This window comes from Hyla sarda, chromosome 4, assembly GCF_029499605.1.
Source record: "Hyla sarda isolate aHylSar1 chromosome 4, aHylSar1.hap1, whole genome shotgun sequence".
Lineage (NCBI taxonomy): Eukaryota > Metazoa > Chordata > Amphibia > Anura > Hylidae > Hyla > Hyla sarda.
In genome coordinates, this window is record NC_079192.1 from 319,804,676 (window position 1) to 319,829,437 (window position 24,762).

Genomic DNA, 24,762 nt, shown 5'->3' on the forward strand with positions numbered 1-24,762 from the left:
ACTAAATATCATGATGGGTACATATTGTGAGTAAATACATAAAGAGTACACACTTAAGGTAAGTACATATAATACTAGGGTCACATGTTATGTGGATGCAAGTGCATATTATTATATTTTTCATATATTCATGTATTTTATTATATAGATATTCATGCAGCTGCACTGCACAAAGGCAGTACAGCATCATGAAGAATCAAGGTAGGTGCATCGCGTGCAAAAAAAAAAAAAAAAAAAAAAAAAAAAAAAAAATAACAAACCAAAACAACAGAACAACAGTGAAAAAAAGTCGAGTGCAGGTGAACACACAGTGACAAAATAAAAGTGACATGCAGGAAAAAAGGGGGGGGGGGGGAAAGAAGGGAGGGGAAGAAAGGGGGAAGAGGGGGAGAAAAAAGAAACCTATATAAAAATCTACCTAGTAAAAAAGGGGGGGGAACCATAATGTCAATGAATGTGTGAAAAAGTGGAAATATGAAAAATGGCTTAATAATTAGTACCACTGTCATAATTAAATAAATAAATGGGTAGCAGTGAATGTTAAATATAATTTAAGCAATTAGATTAGAGCCCCAAAGATAATATAAATAAACAAAGAGGGGCATAAAAATGTGGGTATATAGAAAAAATATAAAATAGGGGAGTGACAGTGTAGTGTGAGATTAGTGTACGGAGTGTAAGATGGGATGAAAGAAGTGAATAGTATGAGTGAAAAACGTATATATGTGATTGAAAGGCCTGTGTAGAAGTGTGATGAGGTGATAAGAAGAAAGAGGGATTGTAATCATGCATAAAAAAACATAGGGTATAAGAAGTGGGAGTAAAAATATCGTATCAAGGAATATATAATTAATTGAAAGTTAGTAATAAAATTAATAATAAATATAAAAAAAGTATTAAAAATATATGTAAAAGAATATATAGAGAGAGGATTGTGACCCTGGAAGTGTACATAAAAAAGTATGTTTTAAAATTGATAAGAGAAAGAGAGTCCCAACATGATTCCGGTGGTAAGGTCACTCCAACGATAGAAGGAGGCTAGAAGTAGTCACGTGATGGCCCTGGTTGGTAAGTCTCATAACACATCTAGAAAGACAATCAGATAAAAAGGAATAAATTAATAAACAACAGTTAAAACAAAATGGAAGCTGCTAAAAAATCACTTAAAACCCATTAATTACACACACTAATAAAAATCCGAGCTCAGAAACCAACCAATACTCCTCACAAAAATGGGGCATAGCTGTTTACCTCATTTAAGCCGTGAGGTACAAGTGTGTCCAGCCTGAAGATCCATCGCGTTTCTCTTTGTGCAACCAATTTCTTCCATTGGCCACCTCTGATACCCACCGGGACGTGGTCGATACCTATGAATTTGAGGAGAGTGGCATCACTGTTATGTTTAAGTTTAAAGTGTCTTGGTAGGGTTTTCAAAGACTGAAGGTTTGTTTCATTGGCTGCCGCATTAATATCCAGGATATGCTCTCTGACCCGTCGGCGGAGCTCCCTGGTGGTCATGCCCACGTATAGCAATTCGCATGGGCATTGTGCAACATATACCACCCCTTTGGTTACACAGTTTATTTTCTGCCTAATTTCATATGACTTGGTACAGGATGAATTGCGAAACATATCAGTCCGTAATATATTACTACATGCAAGGCATTTACCACATGGGGAGCAGCCGTTTTTGGGGCCCTTGGAGCCAAATAAATATGGCTCCTCAGTCTCATAGTGGCTCCTCACCAGAAGGTCCTTCAAGTTTCTATTCCGTCTATATGCAATCGCTGGTCTCGAAGGTATCATACCATTTAGTGTCTCATCCACTTGTAGAACGGGCCAATGCTGTTCAAGTATCTGCCTAATCTCATGGCTACGAGAGTTATAATCTAAAATGCACCTCACCTGGTTGTCAGTTGTCTTGTTGGTCCTTGTTCTATGTAGGGATGACGCACGATCCGTTTTTTTCGCTCTCCAGTATGCCCTTTTAATGCTCCGATTGCTATAGCCCCTTTCACGGAATCTTTTCTCTAGATCACGGGCCTGCATTTCAAAGTCCTGTTCCGTGGAGCACAGGCGTCTTGCACGTAGGAATTGACCTATGGGAATATTTCTGATCAAATGTGTGGGGTGAGCAGAGCTGGCGTGTAGTACGGTATTAGCTGAAGTAGATTTACGATGTAGATTCGTCTGGATAAATCCATTGGCGTCCGCCTGTATCTGGATATCCAAAAACTCAATATTAGTTTTATTCACTTTATGCGTTAGATGAATGTTTAAGTTGTTGTTATTGAGGGCATCCATAAACTGTTCCAACTCGTCTAGTGTACCCTGCCAAATAAACAGGATATCATCAATGTATCTGCCCCATGACAGTACTTTTTCAGCCAAGGGGCAGGTATCCGACGTAAAAAGGGTCCTCTCCCACAACCCAAGGAACAAATTGGCATATGAGGGCGCACAAGCCGCCCCCATAGCCGTTCCCTGCAGTTGTAGGTAGAAGACCCCTTTAAAGATGAAAAAATTTCTCGTTAGAATGAAGGACAACAGTTCCAGGATTAAGGCACATAGGTCTCCCTCCAAATTGCTGGATTCCAGAAAAAATTTAGTTTAGTGGCTGCTATACCGTCATTGTGTCTTATCGACGTGTATAGTGATTCTACATCACATGTCACAAGGTAGGAGTTATCATCTAATTGGACACCATCAAGTCTACGTAGAACATCATTTGAGTCCTTAATGTAGGAAGGTAACAGTTCGACTAGAGGCTTCAAGAAAAAGTCAATCCACTTACATATTGGTTCAGTCAGGGAGTTACACCCAGACACAATAGGTCTTCCAGGAGGTATCAGCGCGTTCTTATGGATCTTCGGCAATAGATATATTGTAGGGATGGTCGGGTACTGTATAATTAGTCCTTGTTTCTGTTTCAAATTCAAGATGTTTTCCTCCACAGCATTGTCCAGAATATGAGCTAATTCCTGTTGATAAGACATCAGGGGGTTAAAAGTGAGTCGCTTATAGCAATTGGAATCACGTAGTTGTCTAAACATTTCCTTCTCGTACATATGAGATGGCCATAGGACAACATTACCCCCCTTGTCTGATGGTTTTATAACCACGTTTTTCAAAGCCCTCAGTTCTTGAACAGCCTTTCGCTGGGGGTATGTTAGATTGTCACTGGCTCTTGTTTCTGCCAGGCGTCTCAAGTCCCTAATTACCAATTTGATAAACATATCCACCTCAGGAACCAAAGTCGTAGGAGGGAAGGTGACACTCTTAGGTAAAAGGTAGCGCGGGTACTCACCTGTTCCTAGTTGTGGCATAGGGTCCTGTTCATCCAGTAATGATTGTAAGTTTAAAATAGCCTCCTGTTCTACCGTGGAACCCAACAGGTTTTCAGTATTCAGATCAAAGTGTCTTGTGTGCAGTTTTTTGAGGATCAGGCGTCGTGCAAATAGTTGAATGTCTTTTACTGTACAGAAAAGATTAAAGTTAGCCTGAGGACAAAAAGATAAACCCAGGCTAAGCACAGATTCCTGTTCATTGGTTAAGGTCACATCTGTTAGGTTAATTACCTTAAGGGAAGGTCCAGGTGCCGGTGTGTCTCCTCTCTGTCTGGTAAAACGTCTTTCATTGGAGCGTTGGTTATATTCAGGTTTGCGTCGTGATTTCTTAAATTTATTGCGTTGGGAGCTAGATGAAGATGTACTTGAAGAGGCTCCAATCGAAGAAATAGAGGAGATTGAAGAGGTTCTTACCAGGTTCTTGTAACAAGACCATCTGCAGAGCATTGCACCATAACTATATATCATGTATACTATATTGTAACGAGACAATCTGCAGAGCACTGCACCATAACTGTATATCATGTATACTATATTGTAACGAGACCATCTGCAGAGCACTGCACCATAACTGTATATCATGTATACTATATTGTAACGAGACAATCTGCAGAGCACTGCACCATAACTGTATATCATGTATACTATATTGTAACGAGACAATCTGCAGAGCACTGCACTATACTGTTATACAGTACATGTTATATTGTAACAGGACCCTTTGCAGAGCATTGCACTGTACCATATACTGCAAGGGCACCATATACCCCACAGAGCACCGCAGCACACAGTAAAAGTTATATTGCAACGACTCTTTGCAGACCATTGCACCACACTGTATACAGCAAACGTTATATTGAAACAACCCTCCGCAGAGCAATGCACTATACTTTAGATTAACGATAGCAGACAAGCTGACCAGACCGCCTAACGAGCGGCCATGCAGAGAACTGGGCAGCTGCCGCAACCTGTCCCAAGGGCATAGACAATTGTAGTTGTGCGGGTGGTCCACATGTCGCCATGAGGCAGCTAGCGGGCTGCGCGAGATGCTGAGGCCGCACCACCCCCAGCACCGATTTAACTCACCTGCTTGCCGCTCCTGGACCCCACTACCGCTGCGGGCAGAGCCAGCCAGAACTATACCTTCCCTATATTACCTTATAATCAGAGTGAGACACAGCATCCCCAGATAAGACAGCCAGCGGAGCTGCCAGGGATGCCGCGCCTGCAACCCCCAAGCCAGACTCCTGATCAGTGAGGCCTCGGCACCGTGAGCAGCAGCTCTGAAGATTTTTGCGGGAGATTCAAACACCAGACACAGAAAGCAGAGGCTTCAACAAGTGACAAATGCTCTGCCCCTGTAGGAGAGGGGGGGAGTTATATACACACGCCCGCACCTGTTCCCAATAAGCCCCACCAGGAAGTGCAGGGAGCGATAATTACTTCCGCCCCTCGCACAAATGCAGCCCTGTGGGCTTTATACATGTGAGTAGTAAGCAACTTGTTACAATAAAACAAAAACCAATAGGTATCACTCTGTAAAGAGGGACTCTTATGATATCAAGTTGGGCAATATCTAATCATAGACATATCAATATGGAATGCTAAATACACCCCGCCCCTTCTAACCAACTACATATCACATGGCTCCATGAATGGGCAAATCCATCTAAGGATATAAACATGGAAGAACTTTTAATTTACTTCGACCCCTTTCTGGATTATTTTCTATACATGATCTTGGTAAGACATTAAGACAAATAGCAGAGTTTTATTATCTCGCTAGACTATATTTTAGGAGGAAGTGTGGGAAATATACTTATAACACTTAGTTTTGCGAGTAGGAATTCTATCAATATGTCTAAGCAATTATTTAATGCTTTGATAGATTATGAGTCTTGATTCTTCTGTAGGTAGAATCCACATTATCCAAATTGGTCTTAATTAAATGGAATTCCATTTTTGTGTCTCTTACCAAGTCTATGTAAAAACCTCGCTTAGGCTTTTAGGAAAACTGAATGGTTAATCTCATCGTCATGGATAACCATTGGTCTGTTACCGTGTGATCAGTCTGACTTGCTGGGATCTCACGTGGCTTTTCCACCTTGTTGGACCTCTTTCCTGTGTGTGGGAGAGAGTCCTTTGTCTTTCTTTTTCCCTTGTCTTTCTTCTAGGTGTTTCTCCTCCACAGTCCCTAACACCTGGTTTACCAGACTTTTTAATTAGTTAGACACACCCTCCTAAATTGGAATTCCCCAATGAATGTAGGTTGGGCGTGTACATATGGTAATGACTATGACATCACTATAATACCCAGAATGCATTGAGCATATCATCCATAATGCCTTTCCTGTCGGTGTAATGTCAACTACTCATACGCTAGGGGGTGCTATTGCATAGGCAATTAGCATCATTACCACTAAGGGTTAACTGTCAATAACTGGTCTTAAACCCACATTCCCCACTTGAAGTATGGAGTCATAATGAAAAATTCAAGGATTATTTTTGACAGATATAAGTAATTAAACAATAGAAGGTGAGGGATCCAGCTTCACAGCAATGTGGCTGTTAAAATCCAAACTTTAATATAATCAATAAAACATGGAAAAAATTAAAAGAACTAAAAGCAGACACGCCGACGTGTTTCAGGCTATTACAAGCCCTTAATCATGGCAAGGTATCATAAGTTTGTACTCATTTATATACTGGAGTTACATGTGTAGTTTAACCAGAGCCGTGATCTTACTGACGGGATTGGCGTGTGACGACAATTCCGGTCAGAAAAAATGAAATCACCTTTAAGGGCTGGACGACAAACCATCACAAAAGCCAGATATGGATAACCTATCATATGTGTTCTTGCATAGTGTATTGTGCTAAATATACAGTAACCCCCCGACCTGCGATGGCCCCGACATATGAAAAAAATCGACATACGATGGCCTCTCAGAGGCCATCGCATGTCGATGTCAGCATCGACATACGATGCTTTTATATGTCGGGGCCATCGCATTAACTGCTATCAGACAGCGCAAAATGTTTAAGCTGCTGTCGGATAGCAGTTTAAGCAACCCGGGCAGGTTCGCCTACCTATTCCCGCTGCTCCGGGTCCACTTCGCGATCCTCCGGCGTCTTCTGCATCTTCTCCAGGGTCCGGGCCTCGCTTTCTGGCGTCATTATTACGTCACTACGTACGCCGCGCCGGCGCAGCAGCGTAATAATGTCACCTGAAAGCGAGGCCCGGACCCTGCAGAAGATGCGGAAGAAGCCGGAGGATCGCGAAGAAGACACCGGAGCAGCGGGACAGCATCGGGAGCCCCTTGGACAGCATCGGGAGCGGTGAGGACCTGGTCCGGAGTGGCGGGGACAGGTGAGTACAGCTTCCTATACTTTATATTGCACGGATTCCTCAACATACGATGGATTCGACAAACGATGGGTCGTTTGGAACGAATTACCATCATATGTTGAGGGACCACTGTATATGTGATAACGTGGCAAGGAAAGGGTGTATTTCCTTGGCTCACCCTGGAGAATCTCTCACCTGCTTCTTAATTAATGAGGCAGCAGGGAAGGGAGGTGTGTATATAAGATGGAGACCTGTGACAGTTGTCACTTTTTGGTGGAGGATGCGGGCACACGTTGATAAGGACATCACGTTGACAGGGCAACCCGTTGCCAAGGGCAACCAAGGGGCGAGTTGGAGAGGAGCCGTTGCTAGGAGCAACCCCCTGGAAGATTGCAAGTCGGATGAGCCCAGCAGAGGAGTTTAAGCACAGGATGGTGTCTGTGGAGGAGCGTTGCTAGGGGCAACGGATCGAGATTTTTTTGTTTTCTGGGGAAAAAGGACGACATCAGCAGGCCATTGCTGGGGGCAACCGACATGTGCCACAACCAGTGGTCGCCAGGATTAAGCCGAGGTCCCGTGAGTTGTTGGTGGGCGGAATCCCACTGTGGGTGGACTTGGATTGTTGCCAGACTGTATCTCGGATTATGCTGGAAATAATTCTCTTTGTGAAGTCCAGCCCGGAGCCCGGTAAAACTGTTCAAATTACCTTTGATACATGTTTTGGGGCAGTAAGCCATATGATGGAGGTATGTGCGGAACTTACAGTTGAAATTGTAGTGGGCAGACACTTTCCGTATTTCTGGCAGCTGTGGGATGCCGAGAGAGCACCTGAGAGTTTGCACCCAAAGGTTTTGGAAGTAGTGAGGACTGGGGTGTCTCTACTGGACTGTTTGAATGGTGCTGTATATTCTGAACCCATGCAGGCTGATAATGTTTTTCTTGAAAAACTTATGTTAATGTGTTCTGATGTAAGGAGTACTGTTGCCACCTCTCGCAGGACAAAAGAAAACCTGTGAGAACTGGAAATAGAAGGTAAAAAGATGATGGTTTTGTTAGATCCAAAATGTGTAATAAGTCTGGTAAAGACCAGCTGCAGAGACCCTGCTGTAATATCGATACAAGCCAGTATTTGGGGTTATAAAACAGTTAATGTGTGAATTTCTACTCCCTATGGTGCCATAAGTCACAAGGTTGCAATAGAGCCTACCTTAGAGTATGAAGTAGTGCTGGGGAAGGATTTTCCGTTTTTTAAGCAGTTGTGGGAAGATAGTCAGTTGACTAGAGCAGGAACACCTGATAGGCTCACAACACTTGATTTTCACCACATAGCAGGGGACAGTAACTCAGCTGAGGATGAGGACGGGGAGTGTCAGCAGACCCTAGGTAGGGAGGGAGTGTGCCAGACCACTGGGGAGCTGAAGAACAGTCCGCGAGTCAAGTTAAAGAGGTGACTGGAATAGAAGCTACGGAGATGGCTGTAGAAAAACCAGAACTCCGGAAGAGAGTATCGGTGGAGCTGGGGGCTGCGCTTACAGTCACAGACAGAGTCCTAAGTGAAGGAGATGTGGCGTCTGGACCAGAGAGGGGTTGTAACCAGGAAGGTCGAACCACTGGACCAGATATTGTTGCAGACCCAGGAGCCCTAGTCGTTTTTGCCAGGCCATGGAGAGACTGTGACAAGACAAAAAAAAAAGTCTGCCAAGGAGCCGGGAGACAGTTCAGAGGAACTGTTCGGGAATCACCCTGACTCGCTGGTGGCAAGAGCCATTGAAGTTGTTGTTAGGGGTAACGAACTTACCGCCAAGGGATTGCCGGTCCGACAGGAGTGTTTAGCAAGAGTCTCCAGAGTTGCCAACGTGGTGGAAGAGGAAGAGTGCCAGATGTCGGTGGTACCTGTTGTTGATGATAATAACGAGGCACAAGTGGCCGCAACCCCGAAAAAGGGGGAGACTTCGTCTAGAGCTGAAGAAGAGCTGGGTCAAGTGTCTGACAGAGGACCAGAGGATGTCTAACAGCGAGAGTGAGGAGACCGCTGTCAGTAAAAGGTCTCGGAAAAGATGAGCTGGCCTTGGAAAAAACTGGAGCAGATCCAGAATCTGGAAGAAACCCTGCAGATGGTTTCTGTGAAGTTGATGGAGAAAGAAAAAGAGGTACATCGCTTGACAGAGGAGAGGGACAGAGGAGAGGGACAAATCTCTTGCGGACTTTAAGAAAGAGCAAGAAGCGAGGCTTCAGCTGGAAAAAGTCATGGAGCATCACAAAAGGGAGTTTGTGGCTCTGCAGGATGAACTGTCCCGCTCCCAGGGTCTTGTGACCAGCAAGGAGAGTGAAGTGGAGAGTATGGCCAAGCGGATGTCATTCCAGGAAGAAGAAGTGAGTCTTCTACATGGTGCATATCAAGCTCTGCAGAGTGATCAAAAGACTAGGCTGGTAGCCATGGAAAAAATAGAAAAAGAGAAGAATGAAATTAAGATGGAAGTTGATAATCTTGCCAGCAATCTGGAGAGTGTCTCTAAAGCTAAGAGACAACTTGAGGAGGAAGTCAAGGCGAAGAATACCCTTGCACATGCTCTTCAATCTGCTCATCATGACAATGACTTGCTCCGTGAGCAGTATGAGGAGGCCCTGGAACAAGTTGAGACTCTGCAACATGAAAACAAGAATTTGCAACAGGAGATCTCAGATCTATCTGAACAGATTGGTGAGAGTGGAAAATCTATCAATGAGTTAGAGAAGACCAAGAAACAGTTGCTGGACAGTGAGAAGATGATCTCCGCAAAGCTCAAGAGTGAGCAGTTGAAATATATAAAGCTGGAAGATGACATAAATATCTTAAAAGAGAGCCTGAAAGCGCAGAACAAAATGCGGAGAAGGTCCCACGTAGCTGCCTTGGTTTTACTGGGAGCGCAACTCTACGAGCAGGTGGCTGTGCTGGCAGACAATGAACAGTTGAGGAAACAATTGCTGTTTTCGGAAGATACTGTCAGGGACTTGACAGAGTTACTTGACAGTGAGAGGATGAAGTCCACTAAGCTCCAGTTTAAGCAGCGGAAATATGAAAAAAAGAAAGAGGACCAGGAAGTCCTAAAAGAGAGCAGAGACCAAGATATGGTGGAATTGGCTCAAGAAAGGCTTCTGGGGCCGAAGGTACAGGATACAGGGATGCTTTCTCTGAATGCCAAAGAGTCCTCTAAAGCTAAGATTGAGGTGAAGCCCTGCAAGAAGTCCCCTGAAGCTAGGACTGAGCTGAAACCTGGTGAGAAATCCTCTGAAGTGGAGACTAAGGAGAAGCCAGGCGGGAAATCATCTGAACCTGAGCAGACCGAAAATTCTGAAGGTAATGCTGAGGCAGAGAAATCCACTGAAGCAGAAGCTAAACCAAAGTCAACCTCAAAATCTGTGAGTAAAGAAAATGGCACAACTGAAGAAGCTAAAGAGAAGAGCAAAACAGAAGTAGAAGCAGTTTCTACACAAGAACCTGAAGCCAAACCTGAGGAAACTGGTGCCCCTGAAGAGAAAGCTGGAAGGCATGAGGTGAAACCATGTGAGAAATCCTCTGAAGTCAAGACTGAGGTGAAACCAGGTGGAAAGTCCTCTAAAGTTGAGACGGATATGGACCCGGGTCAGAGGTCCTCTGAAGCTACAGAGAACAAGACAGTGTTTGGTGAAGCCACTGCGGCCGAAAGTTTCTTTGAAGCAGAGGTCTGGCAAGCCAGAAGAAGGCAAAGGTTGGAAGCATCGGTTCTCTCGGTTCTTAATCTCAAGAACCCTGCACACACCAGGCTGAAGAACCTGGTACTGGAGCGGTGTGACTGAGAGACTTGCAATTGGTGGCTGGTAAAAGTCCAGAAGAAAGAAGTCAAGGACTTCAGAGACTGTGGAACAAAAGTTGTCCAAGAGAAAGGAAAGGCAGATGGTTTCTGCCTTCCAAACATATGTGCTCCTTCCCGGTGGTCTGAGCAAAGGGGGGGGGGGGGGGGTATGTGACAAGGTGGCAAGGAAAGGGTGTATTTCCTTTGCTCACCCTGGAGAATCTCTCACCTGCTTCTTAATTAATGAGGCATCAGGGAAGGGAGGTGTGTATATAAGATGGAGAGTCAATCTAATCTGTGCTCTCCCTTGGAAACAGTATGCTGGCTGTTAGAGGGGGAGACACACGGGCCCTGTTTAGGTAACACGCAGCAGGCGCTGCGAGTGGTCCAAGTTTAGGTGTTAACTGGTAGTAAAACAGGTTGCAGGTGGCACAGGTTTGAACTGGATGAGGGAAGCTCACCAGTTGATAGACAGGGCATGCTGAGAGTTATAGTCAGCAACCAGACGGTCTAGGACTTTATTTTGTTCCTGTTTATGTTTTGTTTTTACCTGCAACCTGTGGAAATAAAGCTGGCAAGGAGCCAGACTTGTATGAGGAACTGTGGTCTGCTGTGTTATTGTGAGGAACGTGTCCCGTGGCAAGTGACCAGGACGATCCGAGAGCTAATCCCTGTGACAGTTCGTTACAGATAACAACAAAAATGAAGGTGTTCAAATACATTCTAGCATTAGAAACAGGGAAATATACCCGCACTATGTAGTAAGCTAGTATGATGTTAAACAATTAGGTTATAAAAAGAAAAAACGCACATGGTGAAAAAGACGCACAATATGGTCATGAGATATCTGAATATGTACTGTGTTGTTAGAAAATAAAAATAAAAACAACCCATTAGTAGGTGCGTTACCCCAATAGTATATGTGAGGTGTGAGTTCACAAATAAGAGTAATACAACAGGAAACATATTTTTAAATATATATTGTTTGATAAATGAAAATAAAAGCTATTTATGAGTATGTTATGCCAATAATATATATATATATATAGAGTATGAGTTCACAAATGAGGGTAACATAATCGGAAACATATTTTATATATATTATTTAGTAAAAATAGATCGTTTCCATTATATTGAATAATTTCGTGCTGAGCAATAGTACTAGAAAAAAATAATTAATACAGTGTTAGACTGGATTAGATTAGCATCAACATTACTTAATTTAAAGACATCTGCACTAGAGCTTGAGCACAAAAGGCCCCCCGGAACAACATATAAGCAGCATGTAATGTGGATACCATAGGTAGCATTTTCCAGATGTAGTAGACAAGGGTCATTGTAAACAATGCACTTAATAAAATATCTATATTGGTGCACAGGTGTCTAGTAAGTCAACCAGCGTACAAAAGATGAATGTGTTATATATGGAGACAGGAGCAACAACTTTGTATTATGTTAGTATATATACATCAGGTCATTGAGACCGCCTGGAACCCGGGAGTCCAGGGACAAAATCCAGCATGCCTCCCGGGAATGTACCAGGCGTAACCAATCGCCTCCACGGCGAGGTTGTTGTTAGGATTCGGCAGGCTGGATGTGGATCCTCTGTGTCAGCAAGGGATTGGCGTGGACCGTGTCGGTGGACCGGTTCTAGGTTGCTACTGGTATTCACCAGAGCCCACCGCAAAGCGGGATGGTCTTGCTGCGGCGGTAGCAACCAGGTCGTATCCACCGGCAACGGCTCAACCTCGCTGACTGCTGAGAAGGCGTAGGACAGAAGGACTAGACAGAGGCAAGGTCAGACGTAGCAGAAGGTCGGGACAGGCGGCAAGGTTCGTAGTCAATGGAGATAGCAAGAGGTCAGGAACACTGGTAAGGCAAACACTGTAAACGCTTTCTCTAGGCACAAGGGCAACAAGATCCGGCAAGGAAGGGAAGGGGAAGTGAGGTTATATAGGGAAGTGCACAGGTGGAAGCTAATAGACTGATTGGGCCAGGCACCAATCATTGGTGCACTGGCCCTTTAAATTTTAGAGAGCTGGCGCGCGCGCGCCCTAAGGAGCAGAGCCGCATGTGCCAGGACGTGACAGCCAGGGACCGGTGAGTGACTTGGGATGCGATTCGCGGGCGGGCGCGTCTCGCTATGCGAATCGCATCCCCGCCGGCAGTGTCAATGCAGCGGGTCTGACCGGGGCGCTGCAGAGAGAGGAATGCCGCGAGTGCTCCGGGGAGGAGCAGGGACCCGGAGCGCTCGGCGTAACAGTTGTAAAACTATTTCTATGCCGCAGATGGTGATGTGACCAAAATTATCTCCATGGATTACCGAATGTGTTTGCTTAGACCTGATACAGTGCGGGCGTTGGAAAAATCAAATGTGGGTATACTGTCTCTAATATGTTCCGCTATACGGGTTTTCAGTTTTCTAATAGTAGTGTAGCCTGCCCTGCCGACAAGTGGCCAGATAGATTATGTGATGACAGTTTACAATTGATGAGAGATTTTATAGGAAAAAATTTATGGTTGGCCATTGAAGAAAATGTCTGTGTTGTGATGACATATTTACATATAGGGCACCGAGGTTGGTTACACCTATAGAAGCCTGTGGTGGATAACCAAGTTGTATTATTTTTTTCCCCCGATATTCAGTTGGAGACAATTGGTTACCCAGGGACTTGCCTCTTCTTGAAACATATCTGACTCCACATTGCAGAATTTTGGCTACCGTTGTGTCTTGATATAAAACAGGTAAGTGGCTTTGCAGTATATTGCAGATGTCCTTGAATTGTGTAGAAAAAGGTGTAGAGAAAGTAATTCTTTGTTGTTGTGATGGTTCTTGCTCTTGTATGATTTGAAGTGAATCCATTGTTTTTCCTTTTTATTTTTTTTCCCGGGTCTCCTTTTCTGTGTGTTTTTGGTTGGCAATTGCTTTGGCCCGGGTTAAAGTAGATGGTTTGTAACCTCTATTTTTCATTCTTTTGTCAATGTCTTTTTCTGTTTTGCTATAAGATTGGTTATATGATGATGCTCTCCGGGCTCTAGTGTATTCCTCTTTAGGTACATTTCTGACAGTGTGTTGTGGATGACAACTGGAAGCATGGAGTATTGTGTTACCTGCAGTAAGTTTACGGTATAAAGTTGTTTCAATGGTATGAGTATCCAAGTTTCCAGTGAAGGTTACATCAAGAAAGTGGATAGTATTGTATTGAAGACTGTATGTAAAACTCTAATTGAAAGTGTTAGAATTTATGTATTTAAAAAACGCATCAGCTTCAACTTTGGTGCCTGTCCACTCTAGGAGGATGTCGTCTATATATTGGCCGTACCACCGGAGTAAATGGCGGCACGGGTTGGCGGCCGTATATAGGTAGACCTCCTACCAGTGTGACATAATAAGATTAGCCAAGGAAGAGGAGAACTTGGCTCCCATAGGACAGCCACATAGCTGCAGAAAAAAAACATTCCACCAAAAATGAAAAAAATTATTTGTTAGAACAAAATGTAAAATATGCAAGATATACTCTTGTAGTGAATTTGAGAAATTACTGTATTTTTTCATGTGATCGCACACTGATTCAATTGCATTTAAATGTGGAATACAAGTATACAGAGCATTCACGTCACATGACATTAATTTGTGTTCTTTTTCCCATTAAATAGACTGTACTGTTTCAAGTAAGGTTTTTGTGTCTTTGATATGTCCTGGGGTATGTGTTACAAGAGGTTGTAGAAAATGATCAAGCCACGATCCTATTTTTTCCAAAGGTGAATCTATTCCTGCAACAATTGGTCTAAGAGGTGGTGGAAAAGAATCCTTGTGAATTTTTTGAAATCCATGAAAAATGGGAGATTTTGGAAAATGTGGTATTAGGTAATCACGTTGTTTTTGATTTATGACTCCTAAGGACATTCCTTCTAACAAATTATTACGTTTATTGGAGACTTGTTGCATTGGATTGTGGGTTAGTGGTTTATATGTATTGTTATCTTCTAGTTGATCTAATATGAGTTTTTCATATAGTTTTTTTATCCATCACAACCACTTGGCCTGTGTGGATTATCAGATAGTTCTTTAATAGCATGTCTCTGTGCTCGGTTAAGCTTATGTTTTTCTGTATGCTCAGAATGAATTCGATTTTTGAGGTCCCGTTCCACTCTTAATTGAAAAATATCCATGGCATCGCATCTGGAGTTAATAGGGTAGAATGATTGATTAGGTGTGAAGAAGTCATCTATAGCATGGTTGCGTTCAGATGGTGCGTTTTTCGAGAAATCATCTTGTAAATCAATTAGATTTAGCATATTACATTGATACTGAAATGAAGCATGAAGTGGTAAAGAGTCTCGAGCTATATTATTTAAATATGCTGGTTTGATAGATGTAGTATTTGTAGTATTTGTTTCTTGAGGTGTGGATAGAGTATCAGCAGAAAGAAAATGTCTTTCCACTATGATTGCTCTTACAAATTTGTTTACATCTTTTATTGTTTGGTAAAGAACTGGTCTTTGTGTATGAACAAAATTGAGGCCCTTGGCAAGAACCTCAATTTGCTCTGTTCTGGTGAGTGAGCTGAGTTGCAATTTTTCTTTTCCACTTACTATAAGTAATTAAAACCTGGATTCTCATAGACATCTTGGGGCCTACCTAGACATCCAAATTTATTGGAGAGATAAAAATACCATGGAGGTCTCTTTCACATAGATGAATGAATCTCTGTGTCTGGTCAAATGGGTAATTCATTGTTAGAAGAACAAGACTGGCTAACTAGCCCTCTTATGTGTCTTATCTAAACAGCTATAAATATCTAAGGAGACAAAAAGTGTTCCTCTCCCAGACTGGCACTTTTGTAGAGATTAAACTTTAGATTACACTGTGGTCTACAGGGTGGGCCATTTATATGGATACACCTTAATAAAATGGGAATGGTTGGGGATATTAACTTCCTGTTTGTGGCACATTAGTATATGTGAGGGGGGAAACTTTTCAAGATGGGTGGTGACCATGGCGGCCATTTTGAATCCAACTTTTGTTTTTTCAATAGGAAGAGACTTTTATCTTTGGGGTCATCTGAAGGCAATTGTCTATTCTGTGAAGATACGAGATGTGCAGCACCTGAAACTACAGATACTGGAAGCCTGTGCTAGCATTTCTCCTGCGGTGTTGCTATCAGTGTGTGAAGAGTGGGAGAAGAGGGTTGCATTGACAATCCAACACAATGGGCAGCACATTGAACACATTTTATAAGTGGTCAGAAACGTGTAAATAACTCATGAAAGAATAAAGTTATGTTAAAACCAAGCACATCCTTGTTTTTCTTGTGAAATTCCCAATAAGTTTCATGTGTCACATGACCCTCTTCCTATTGAAAAAACTAAAGTTGGATTCAAAATGGCTGACTTCAAAATAGCCGCCATGGTCACCACCCATCTTGAAAAGTTTCCCCCTCTCACATATACTAATGTGCCACAAACAGGAAGTTAATATCACCAACCATTCCCATTTTATTAAGGTGTATCCATATAAATGGCCCACCTTGTATTTAGAACATACAACATGGCTGACACATCATGCTATTATTCTATTAAACATAGTTCGACAATAAATTATATTAACCTACATTTGCTATGTGAAATTTTAGCATTTCAAGCATGTTCACACCTTTCCAAACAGATTGATTATGACTGTCAGTTTATGCTTGATTTTGCACCTACCTAAAAAACAATGTTTTTTGTAGAAAAGTAAAACAAAAAGCAGTAATACAATTAAGATTTTATCAATTTGGTATATAGACCCACAGAATATATTATTTATTATGTTATTTATACTGCACAGTTAATGCTGTAAAACAAAACCCTACAAACAATAGTGGAATAGCAGATTTTTTTCTTCTAGGTTATAAAGTAAAATGGACAAGACTTACTAGTGTAAAAACCATGTTTTTTGTCATGTTCCTAGCATTTTAAGCATGTTCTTACTTCTCGGCAGATATTACATGACAGATATTCATTGGTTTTGGATGAGTTTGCACCCACTTATTACATTTCTGCCCAGAAACACAAAAAAAAGGTGTGTGGCATTTTATTTCTGTTTTCTCAATAACATTATTATAGGTTTGCCTACAAATTCATATAGGGTTTGTCCTTTTCTGACCAACTTTAAATTGGTCTGTTTTCACGTTAGTGCCGTGATTGACGCAGTTTGATGGTAGGTGCCGAGAGTCACATGAACATGACAAACTAGCTAAATACATTAAGCCTCAAACAGATAACGAATCTTGCAGGATTAAAAACTAAATCCCTAATGTAGCATGATTTAAAAAAAAATTGTATTTCTAGACCATTGTGGTTTATTGTGTCTACTACTTAATACCATATTTGTCTCTTTATAGTTTTCAGGTCTTCAATATAAATCTACATTGTAGAAAAAAATATAAACTAAATTAAGAAAAACCATGGAATAAAAAAGTGTGTCCAAGCTTTTGACTGTACTGTATCTCCCTTACAACAGGAAGGCTGAACAGTGAGAGCCACAATGGTTGGTAGAGTACAACCACGGCTGCAGAAGGATCACACAAGAGCCAGATTTCATGAGACAGAGAATACGAAAGTCCTTCACAATAAAGATGTAATTCGGCTAAGGAGAGTTGTTTATTCATACCCCTTATACAGTGTTATTTACGGTTGAGAAAATCCATATGGAAGAAAGCACGTTTTTACTGTTTGGTCTTTTTTTTTTTTTTTTTATCTTTTTTACATTTTAGTACAGTAGTTTTGACTTCTCCATGTGGAAGTAAACCCCCTTCACCAATATTCACCTGGTGACAAAAAAGAATGAAAGCATAATAAAATGGAATACAGAACGGAAAATGTGCAACAATAAGTATGGACCATGGTTTTTCTCATTTTTGCACTTTCATTTTTTCCTCCTCACCTTCTAAAAATCATAGCACTTTAAATTTTCCACCTAAAGACCCATATAAGTGCTTGTTTTTTGCGCCACCAATTTTAATTTGTAATACCATCAATCATTTCACCACAAAATCTATGGCGAAACCAGAAAAAAAAATATTTCTGGGGCAAAATTGAGAAAAAAAAAGTAATTTTGTAACTTTTGTGGGCTTCCGATTCTACGCAGTGCACTTTTCGGTAAAAGAAATGACACAATGGGGGAGATTTATCAAACTGTTAAGAGCAGTTTATGCAGTCTATATTTGTCTCTCAGAAAGTCTCAGTCTTTTTAGTTGAGACTTTTGCTTTAGAGCCCTTCTCTAAAGTTGAGGATATAATGCAGTGGTCAGGAATTTATCAACTGAGACTTTTATTGGAAAGTCTCAAAAAGTCTCATCATCAGAAAATACGCCAAAATGTCAGACCATGTCAGATGTGGCGTAAATCAAGTCTAAATAGCTAGATTGACATTTTTTGGGACGTACAAGTTTACATTTCAAAGGACATTTTAGCTTGAATCTGAATGGTAATCTAATCTATCTATCTATCTATATATATAAAACTCAACGTGTGTGTGTGTGTGTGTGTGTGTATGTATGTGTGTATGTATGTGTGTATGTTCCACAAAAACTTTCAAACGGCTAAAGATATTAACATGAAACTTTGCGCACGTTACTTATATGTCAACAACAAACAAAGGATAGGATGGGAAATATATGTTACCGCATAACTTCCAAATGGCTGTAGAGATTTCGATAATACTTGGTCACATGTTACTTATATGTCCACTTAAAATATAGGATAATTAATTTAACCCTTAACTACTCCCATTTGTGAGGGTCGGGGTTTTTGTTTAAAGTCCCATGCAAATCAATGGGAAATGTATGTTCCCATATAATTTCCGTACAGCTGGAGCTATTTCAATACTTGGTACACATATTACGGGTCAGGATATGAGGTCGGGATGGGAGTTCAGGATAGGAGGACGGGATAGGAGGACAGGATAGGAGGACGGGATAGGAGGTCTGGATAGGAGGACGGGATAGGAGGACGGGATAGGAGGTCAAGATAGGAGGTCCAGATATGAGGACGGGAAAGGAGGTCAGGATAGGAGGACAGGATAGGAGGTCGAGATAGGAGGACGGGATAGGAGGTCGAGATAGGAGGTCGAGATATGAGGACAGGATGGGAGGTCGGGATAGAAGGTCGGGATAGGAGGACAGGATAGGAGGTCGGGATAGGAGGTCGGGATAGGAGGAGGGGATAGGAGGTCGGGATAGGAGGACTGGAAAGGAGGACAGGATAGGAGGACGGGATAGGAGGTCGAGATAGGAGGATGGGATAGGAGGTTGAGATAGGAGGACGGGATAGGAGGTCGGGATAGGAGGACGGGATAGGAGGACGGGATAGGAGGACGGGATAGGAGTAAAGGATAGGAGGACAGGATAGGAGGACAGGATAGGAGGACCGGGATGGGGGGACCGGGATGGGAGGACCGGGATGGGAGGATGGGATAGGGGGACGGGATAGGGGGACGGGATAGGAGGTCGGGATAGGAGGTCGAGATAGGAGGACAGGATAGGAGGTCGGGATAGGAGGACAGGATAGGAGGTCGGGATAGGAGGTCGAGATAGGAGGATGGGATATGAGGACGGGATAGGAGGACGGGATAGGAGGACGAGATATGGGATTGGGATACGACAACAATATATGAGGACGGGATAGGAAGTCAAAAGCTTCCTCCTTTGTTTATTTTCCTCCCCTACAAGGATTAGGAAGGAAAAAACGGGTATTAAGCTAGTAATATATAAAATTCTAAAATAATAGTTTAATCCCAAAGATCCTTATTTTTAATTTTTGGTCATTTTTATTATCCTTGTAGATGTCTGATGATTTATTGTTTTGGTTTTTCTATATTTTAGTGCTCCAATTTCACTATTGCAGCTGATTCGAAGAAAGCATATGAATTTGTTTAGCACATGGTACATATGTTTAGCACATGGTACAATTTAATCTCATTGGAGAATTCTCAAAACATGTGTAGAGGAAGCATGGTGCAGTTTTCCATGGGAACTACCGTATTTATCGGGGTATACCAGGCACCAGCCTATAACACGCACCCTCATTTTACCAAGGATATTTGGGTAAAAAAAGTTTTTTAACCAAATACCCTTGGTCAAATGAGGGTGCGTGTGTGTGCATGTGTATACCCCCGATAAACTGTTTCTGACCCCGCAGAAGCCCCCAGGAAAGGCAGGGGAGAGAGGCCGTCGCTGCCCGCTTCTCTCCCCCTGCCTTTTCTGGGGTCTAGAGCCCTGACGCCGCCGCCGCTTCTCTCCCCCTGGCTATCGGCACCACTGCCCCATTGCCTCCCCCATCCCCGGTTTTAAAATTACCTGTTGCCGGGGTCGGGTCCGCACTGCTTCTGGCTCCGGTGTGGCGTCTCCTGTGTCGTAGCTATGTGCTGCAAGGCGCAGTGACGAGTGATGTCTTCAATGCGACGTCACACGTCATTGCGCAGCTCAGCACATAGAAACGACGCAGGAGACGCCACACCGGAGCCATAAGCAGCGCGGACCCGACCCCGGCAACAGATAATTATAAAACCGGGGATGGGGGGAGGCAATGGGGCAGCAGCGCCGGCAATGGGGCAGCGGTGCCGATAGCCAGGGGGAGAGAAGCGGCGGCAGCAGGGCTCCAGACCCCAGGAAAGGCAGGGGGAGAGAAGCGGGCAGCGACGGCCTCTCTCCCCCTGCCTTTCCTGGGGGCCTCTGTGGGGTCAGAAAAACTGGGGATGGGGAGGCAATGGGGCAGCAGCGCCGAACATCTCTGGACCCCAGGATAGGCACGGGCAGAGAATCGGGCAGCGACAGCAGGTCTCTGGACCTGCAAAAGCCGCTGCAGTTCATTGATTTAAAGCGCCACTTTAAATCATTGAACTGCAGCGGCTTATCGGCGTATAACACGCAGATAGACTTTAGGCTAAAAATTTGAGCCTAAAAAATGCGTGTTATACGCCGATAAATACGGTAATTAGATTCCTTCTTAAATTTTTAAAATTTTGTTGAGACCTTCAAAAAATTTAAAAAGCAATCTGATTGGTTGCTATGATCATTGCACCACTCTTCCTCTACACTTGTTGTTATCAATCCCCCTTTTGAATTCTATGAAACTGTGCTGCTAAATAAAGACTGTGCCTAAGGCTATGTTCTGGTTTGGAAAGGTGGAATTTATCGTACAAATATCAGAACCTAACAACAAGATCAAGTAGAACCAGCCAATACCTCTCAGAAGACATACCAGATGTTTGCTTTATAGTATACTTTCTGTGTGGTGGGAAGTCTGTGATAATAAATAACTGTACTATGTGCAAATTTTTATATATTTGTCTTAGGCTCTGAGACTTTTATGCAACTTTTCTCGTCTAAATTGCTGTGGAGAATAGACAATAATGTCCATTCGCAAGATTTACTAAATGCTGTGCAACGTTTGATAAATTGGACAATAAACCCATGCACAGAGATTTTTCTCTTCGAAAGTACTGCAGAGAATAGACGATGATAGTAAATCTCCCCATTATCTTTATTCTGTAGGTCCATAGGGTCACAAGGATACCTAATTTATATAGGTTTTATTTTACTACTGAAAAAATATAGAACTACATGCACCAAATTTAGTTTAAAATTGTCATCTTCTGAACCCTATAACTTTTTTTTTGCATACGGGGCGGGATGAGGGCTCATTTCTTTGCGCTGTGATCTAAAGTTATTATCGGCACAATGTTTGTTTTGGTTTGTTGGTTTCTCATAGGAAACTATTGATTAATGATTCTGCCGCTTGACTGCTCATGCCTGGATCTCAGGAGGCAGGTAAGGGGACCATCCTGCTGTCTTACAGCTGTTCGGAATGCCGATTAGCTCCCTGAGCTAACCAGCATTGGTTTACTTTCACTTTAGACGTCTGCAGGGGCCCGGCCTCTAACAACAGCCGGGACCCGTGGCTAATAATGCGCGGCAAAGTTGAACACCGCGTCTAAAGGGTTAATAGCGTGCGGCACCGCGATCAGTGCTGTGCGCTATTAGCCACGGGTCCCGCCTGTTGTTAGAGGCCGGGCCCCTGCGTTATAGTAAGTGAGCGGGCTCAGGACGTATCGGTACATCCTTGGTCCTTAAGAGGTTAAAATATAGAAGACAGGGGCGTGGCTTGCCGCGGTCGAAGATGGCTGCCTAGTCAGTGAGCTCCCGCACCCCCAGAGGCCTACAATCTGCTGTATCTGCCTCCCATTGCCCTCCACCCGATGCCGAGAGGGACCCACCATTGTCTGAGGAACCCATCTGCCTGGACCCTCAGCTCACCCCGGGGACCATCACTCGGTACCTCTTGCAGGACTCCTCCTCAGCTCTGGCCTCTCCACCCTCCTTGCCCGGTCCTCCCTCGCTCCGGTCCCACTCGGTGGGGGCTACTGTGGTGCGCACACCTGCTGCTTCTGCACTGCACGGCGCTCCAGCTGAAGATCGCAGAGCCCTCTACATGCCTGCTCCTGCTGCCGGCCCAAACTCCAGGCTTCCACAGGGGTGCCGACGTGATCATCAGCCCGCAATCTTCTCCCTCCTGGACTGCGGTGGAGGCCCGGCGGCACTGTTGCTGGATGCCCCTGCAGAATCTTCAGACCTCCACAGTTCCTGTATCTCCCCTTTGCTCCCCAGCCCCTCAGGACATCTCTCCCTCTGGAACTGGGAGTTCATCTTGGGCTGCATTATTTAAAGGGGCCGCTCCTGCATTTGTGGCACCCTCTCCACAAGGGTGTTTTCCTCTTGTCACCCCAACCATCTCTTCTGCTGGGCCCTCACCTGTGACCCCACCTGCCTGGACTGCCGTATCAGTCCTCACTGCTGTGACATTGGAAGGACACCCCCTTGGGTCTCCCACTGTGCCCCTCTGCACTCCCCTTAAGCCGCAGCGGGCCATGTCTGCCCCCAAACTCTCTACTGGCGCACCCAGGACTGTGACCTCACTGGGCCGCCCTTCCACCTCTGGGACCTCACATCCCGCTGCCACCCATCCTCCCTGGGATACCTGGTTGGACTCTGATCTAGACTGTTCTGGAGTCCCGGACCCTACCCAGACACCTCTGGATCTTAGCTTCTTGCTCTCTCAAATCCCCACTAAGGACGATTTCAAAGCTCTTTTTGCAGAAGTCAAAGACACCTGTCGGGCAGTAATCTCTGTTATCTGCCAGGACCTTCAGCATGTTTCCAACAGGGTGGAGAAATTTGAACTTCTTGGTGATTTACACTCACATGTGGAGGACTTGGACAACAGGGGCAGGCGTAATAATATTAGAGTCCGCGGGCTCCCAGAGGCCACTCAGGCAGAGGACTTACATGCCACGTTGGAAGCCCTCTTTAACATGATTCTGGGTACGCCCTTGTCCCACAGGATTAAGCTGGACCGTGCACACCGGGCCCTTCGCCCTCATCCCTCCAACGGTCACCCTTGGGATGTGATCTGCTGTGTTGTTGACTTCCAATTGAAGGAGCGGATAATGGCCAAATCACGCTCCCTCCGGGACTTTGACGGTGCTCCTATCCAGCTGTACCAAGATCTTTCTTGGATAACCCTACGTAAACGGAAGATGCTGCAACCTCTCCTGTCTACCTTGCGCTCTGCTCAGGTGCCTTATAGATGGTCTTTTCCGTTTGCACTCCAAGCGAGACGTGACGGATGCTCTGCAGTGTTGCGGTCCAATGCTGATGTACTAGAGTTTTGTGCTACCCTAGATCTCCAGGTCCTGCAACTCACCGACTGGGGGCTGACTACCCCCCCCCCCCCCTCTACCCACTGTTTGGCAGCCTGTCCAAAGGGAAACGCCATAGGGCAGGCCGTAATTAACACACCATACCTTAGGGATCGTGCTGCCGCTCAGGCCCCCTCTGCACTGAACGACCCTTCCGGTATCCTTCAGTACCACCCTGACTCTCTCTCTAAACTTCTTTGATTACTACTCTAAGCTCTACTCTCTCCCCTCTCAACTCCCTTCGGACCCTGGAGAGCTTTCTGCTGCGCTTGACTCATTTCTCTCTGGATGCAGCCTCCCGACTCTCTCGGCAGCCGATAGAGAGTTATTGAACTCTCCGATCACTCTTGAAGAGCTCTAAGAAATTTTCAAGTCCCTTACGGTGAGACACTCTCTGGGCCCTGACTGCTTCACTTACCTGTACTATAAAACCTACTCCTCTCTCCTCCTTCCTCAACTGATTCCCATGTTTAATTCATTCTTGGGGGAGAGGGTATCCCGCAATCCTTTCTTCACTCATTGATTACTTTGATCCCTAAGCCTGGCAAAGACCCTCATGACTGCTCTAGTTACCGCCACATTGCCCTCCTCAACTCATATCTGAAACTGCTTTCCAAGGTTCTAGTGAACCGTCTCTGTCACTTTATGCCTTCCCTTGTCCATAAAGACCAAGTGGGCTTTATTCCCACTCAACAGGGTGGTGATAATACAAAAAGGGCGGTGGACCTGATTGATGTAGTCAATAGGAGGTCGGAGCAGGCTCTGGTCTTATCCCCTTAAGGACACATGACGTACTGGAACGTCATGTGACCGCTCCCGATCTATAACGCGGGGCCACGGCATCATAGCGGGTCGAGCCCGTGGCTAATAGCGCGCAACATTGATTGCGGTGCCGTGCGCTATTAACTCTTTAGACGCACCGTTCAAAGTTGAACGCCGCGTCTAAAGTGAAAGTATGCTGGTTAGCTCAGTGGGCTGTTCGGGATAGCCGCGGCGAAATCGCGGCATCCCGAACAGCTTACAGGACAGCAGGAGGGTCCCTACCTGCCTCCTCACTGTCCGATTGCCGAATGACTGCTCAGTGCCTGAGATCCAGGCATGAGCAGTCAAGCGGCAGAATTATCGATCACTGGTTTCCTATGAGAAACCAGTGATCAATGTAAAAGATCAGTGTGCACAGTGTTATAGGGAGCTATAACACTGCAAAAAAAAGTGAATAAAGATCATTTAACCCCTCCCCTATTAAAAGTTTGAATCACCCCCCTTTTCCCATGAAAAAAAAAAAACACTGTGTAAATAAAAATAAACATATATGGTATCGCCGCATGCGAAAATGTCCGAATTATAAAAATAGATCGTTAATTAAACAATTACGTCAATTAGGTCAATGGCGTACGCGCAAAAAAATTCCAAAGTCTAAAATAGTGCATTTTTGGTCACTTTTTATATCATGAAAAAATGAATAAAAAGCAATCAATAAGTCCCATCAATGCAAAAATGGCACCGTTAAAA

At 44.1% G+C, this 24,762-nt stretch overlaps 1 protein-coding gene across 1 annotated transcript in view; it reads right to left on the bottom strand.

Moving 5' to 3' along the window:
- Positions 1-952: 952 nt before the first annotated feature.
- LOC130369538 (uncharacterized) overlaps positions 953-24,762 on the bottom strand; it is a 76,096-nt gene continuing 52,286 nt past the window's right edge. Inside the window, exons 2-4 of the mRNA XM_056574906.1 lie at positions 2,795-3,783; positions 1,252-2,099; positions 953-1,086 (exon numbers count right to left, since the gene is read on the bottom strand). Of these exons, the coding sequence (XP_056430881.1) occupies positions 1,039-1,086; positions 1,252-2,099; positions 2,795-3,326 (1,428 nt within the window). The 5' untranslated portion in view covers positions 3,327-3,783 and the 3' untranslated portion in view covers positions 953-1,038. The remainder of the gene's footprint in view (positions 1,087-1,251; positions 2,100-2,794; positions 3,784-24,762) is intronic.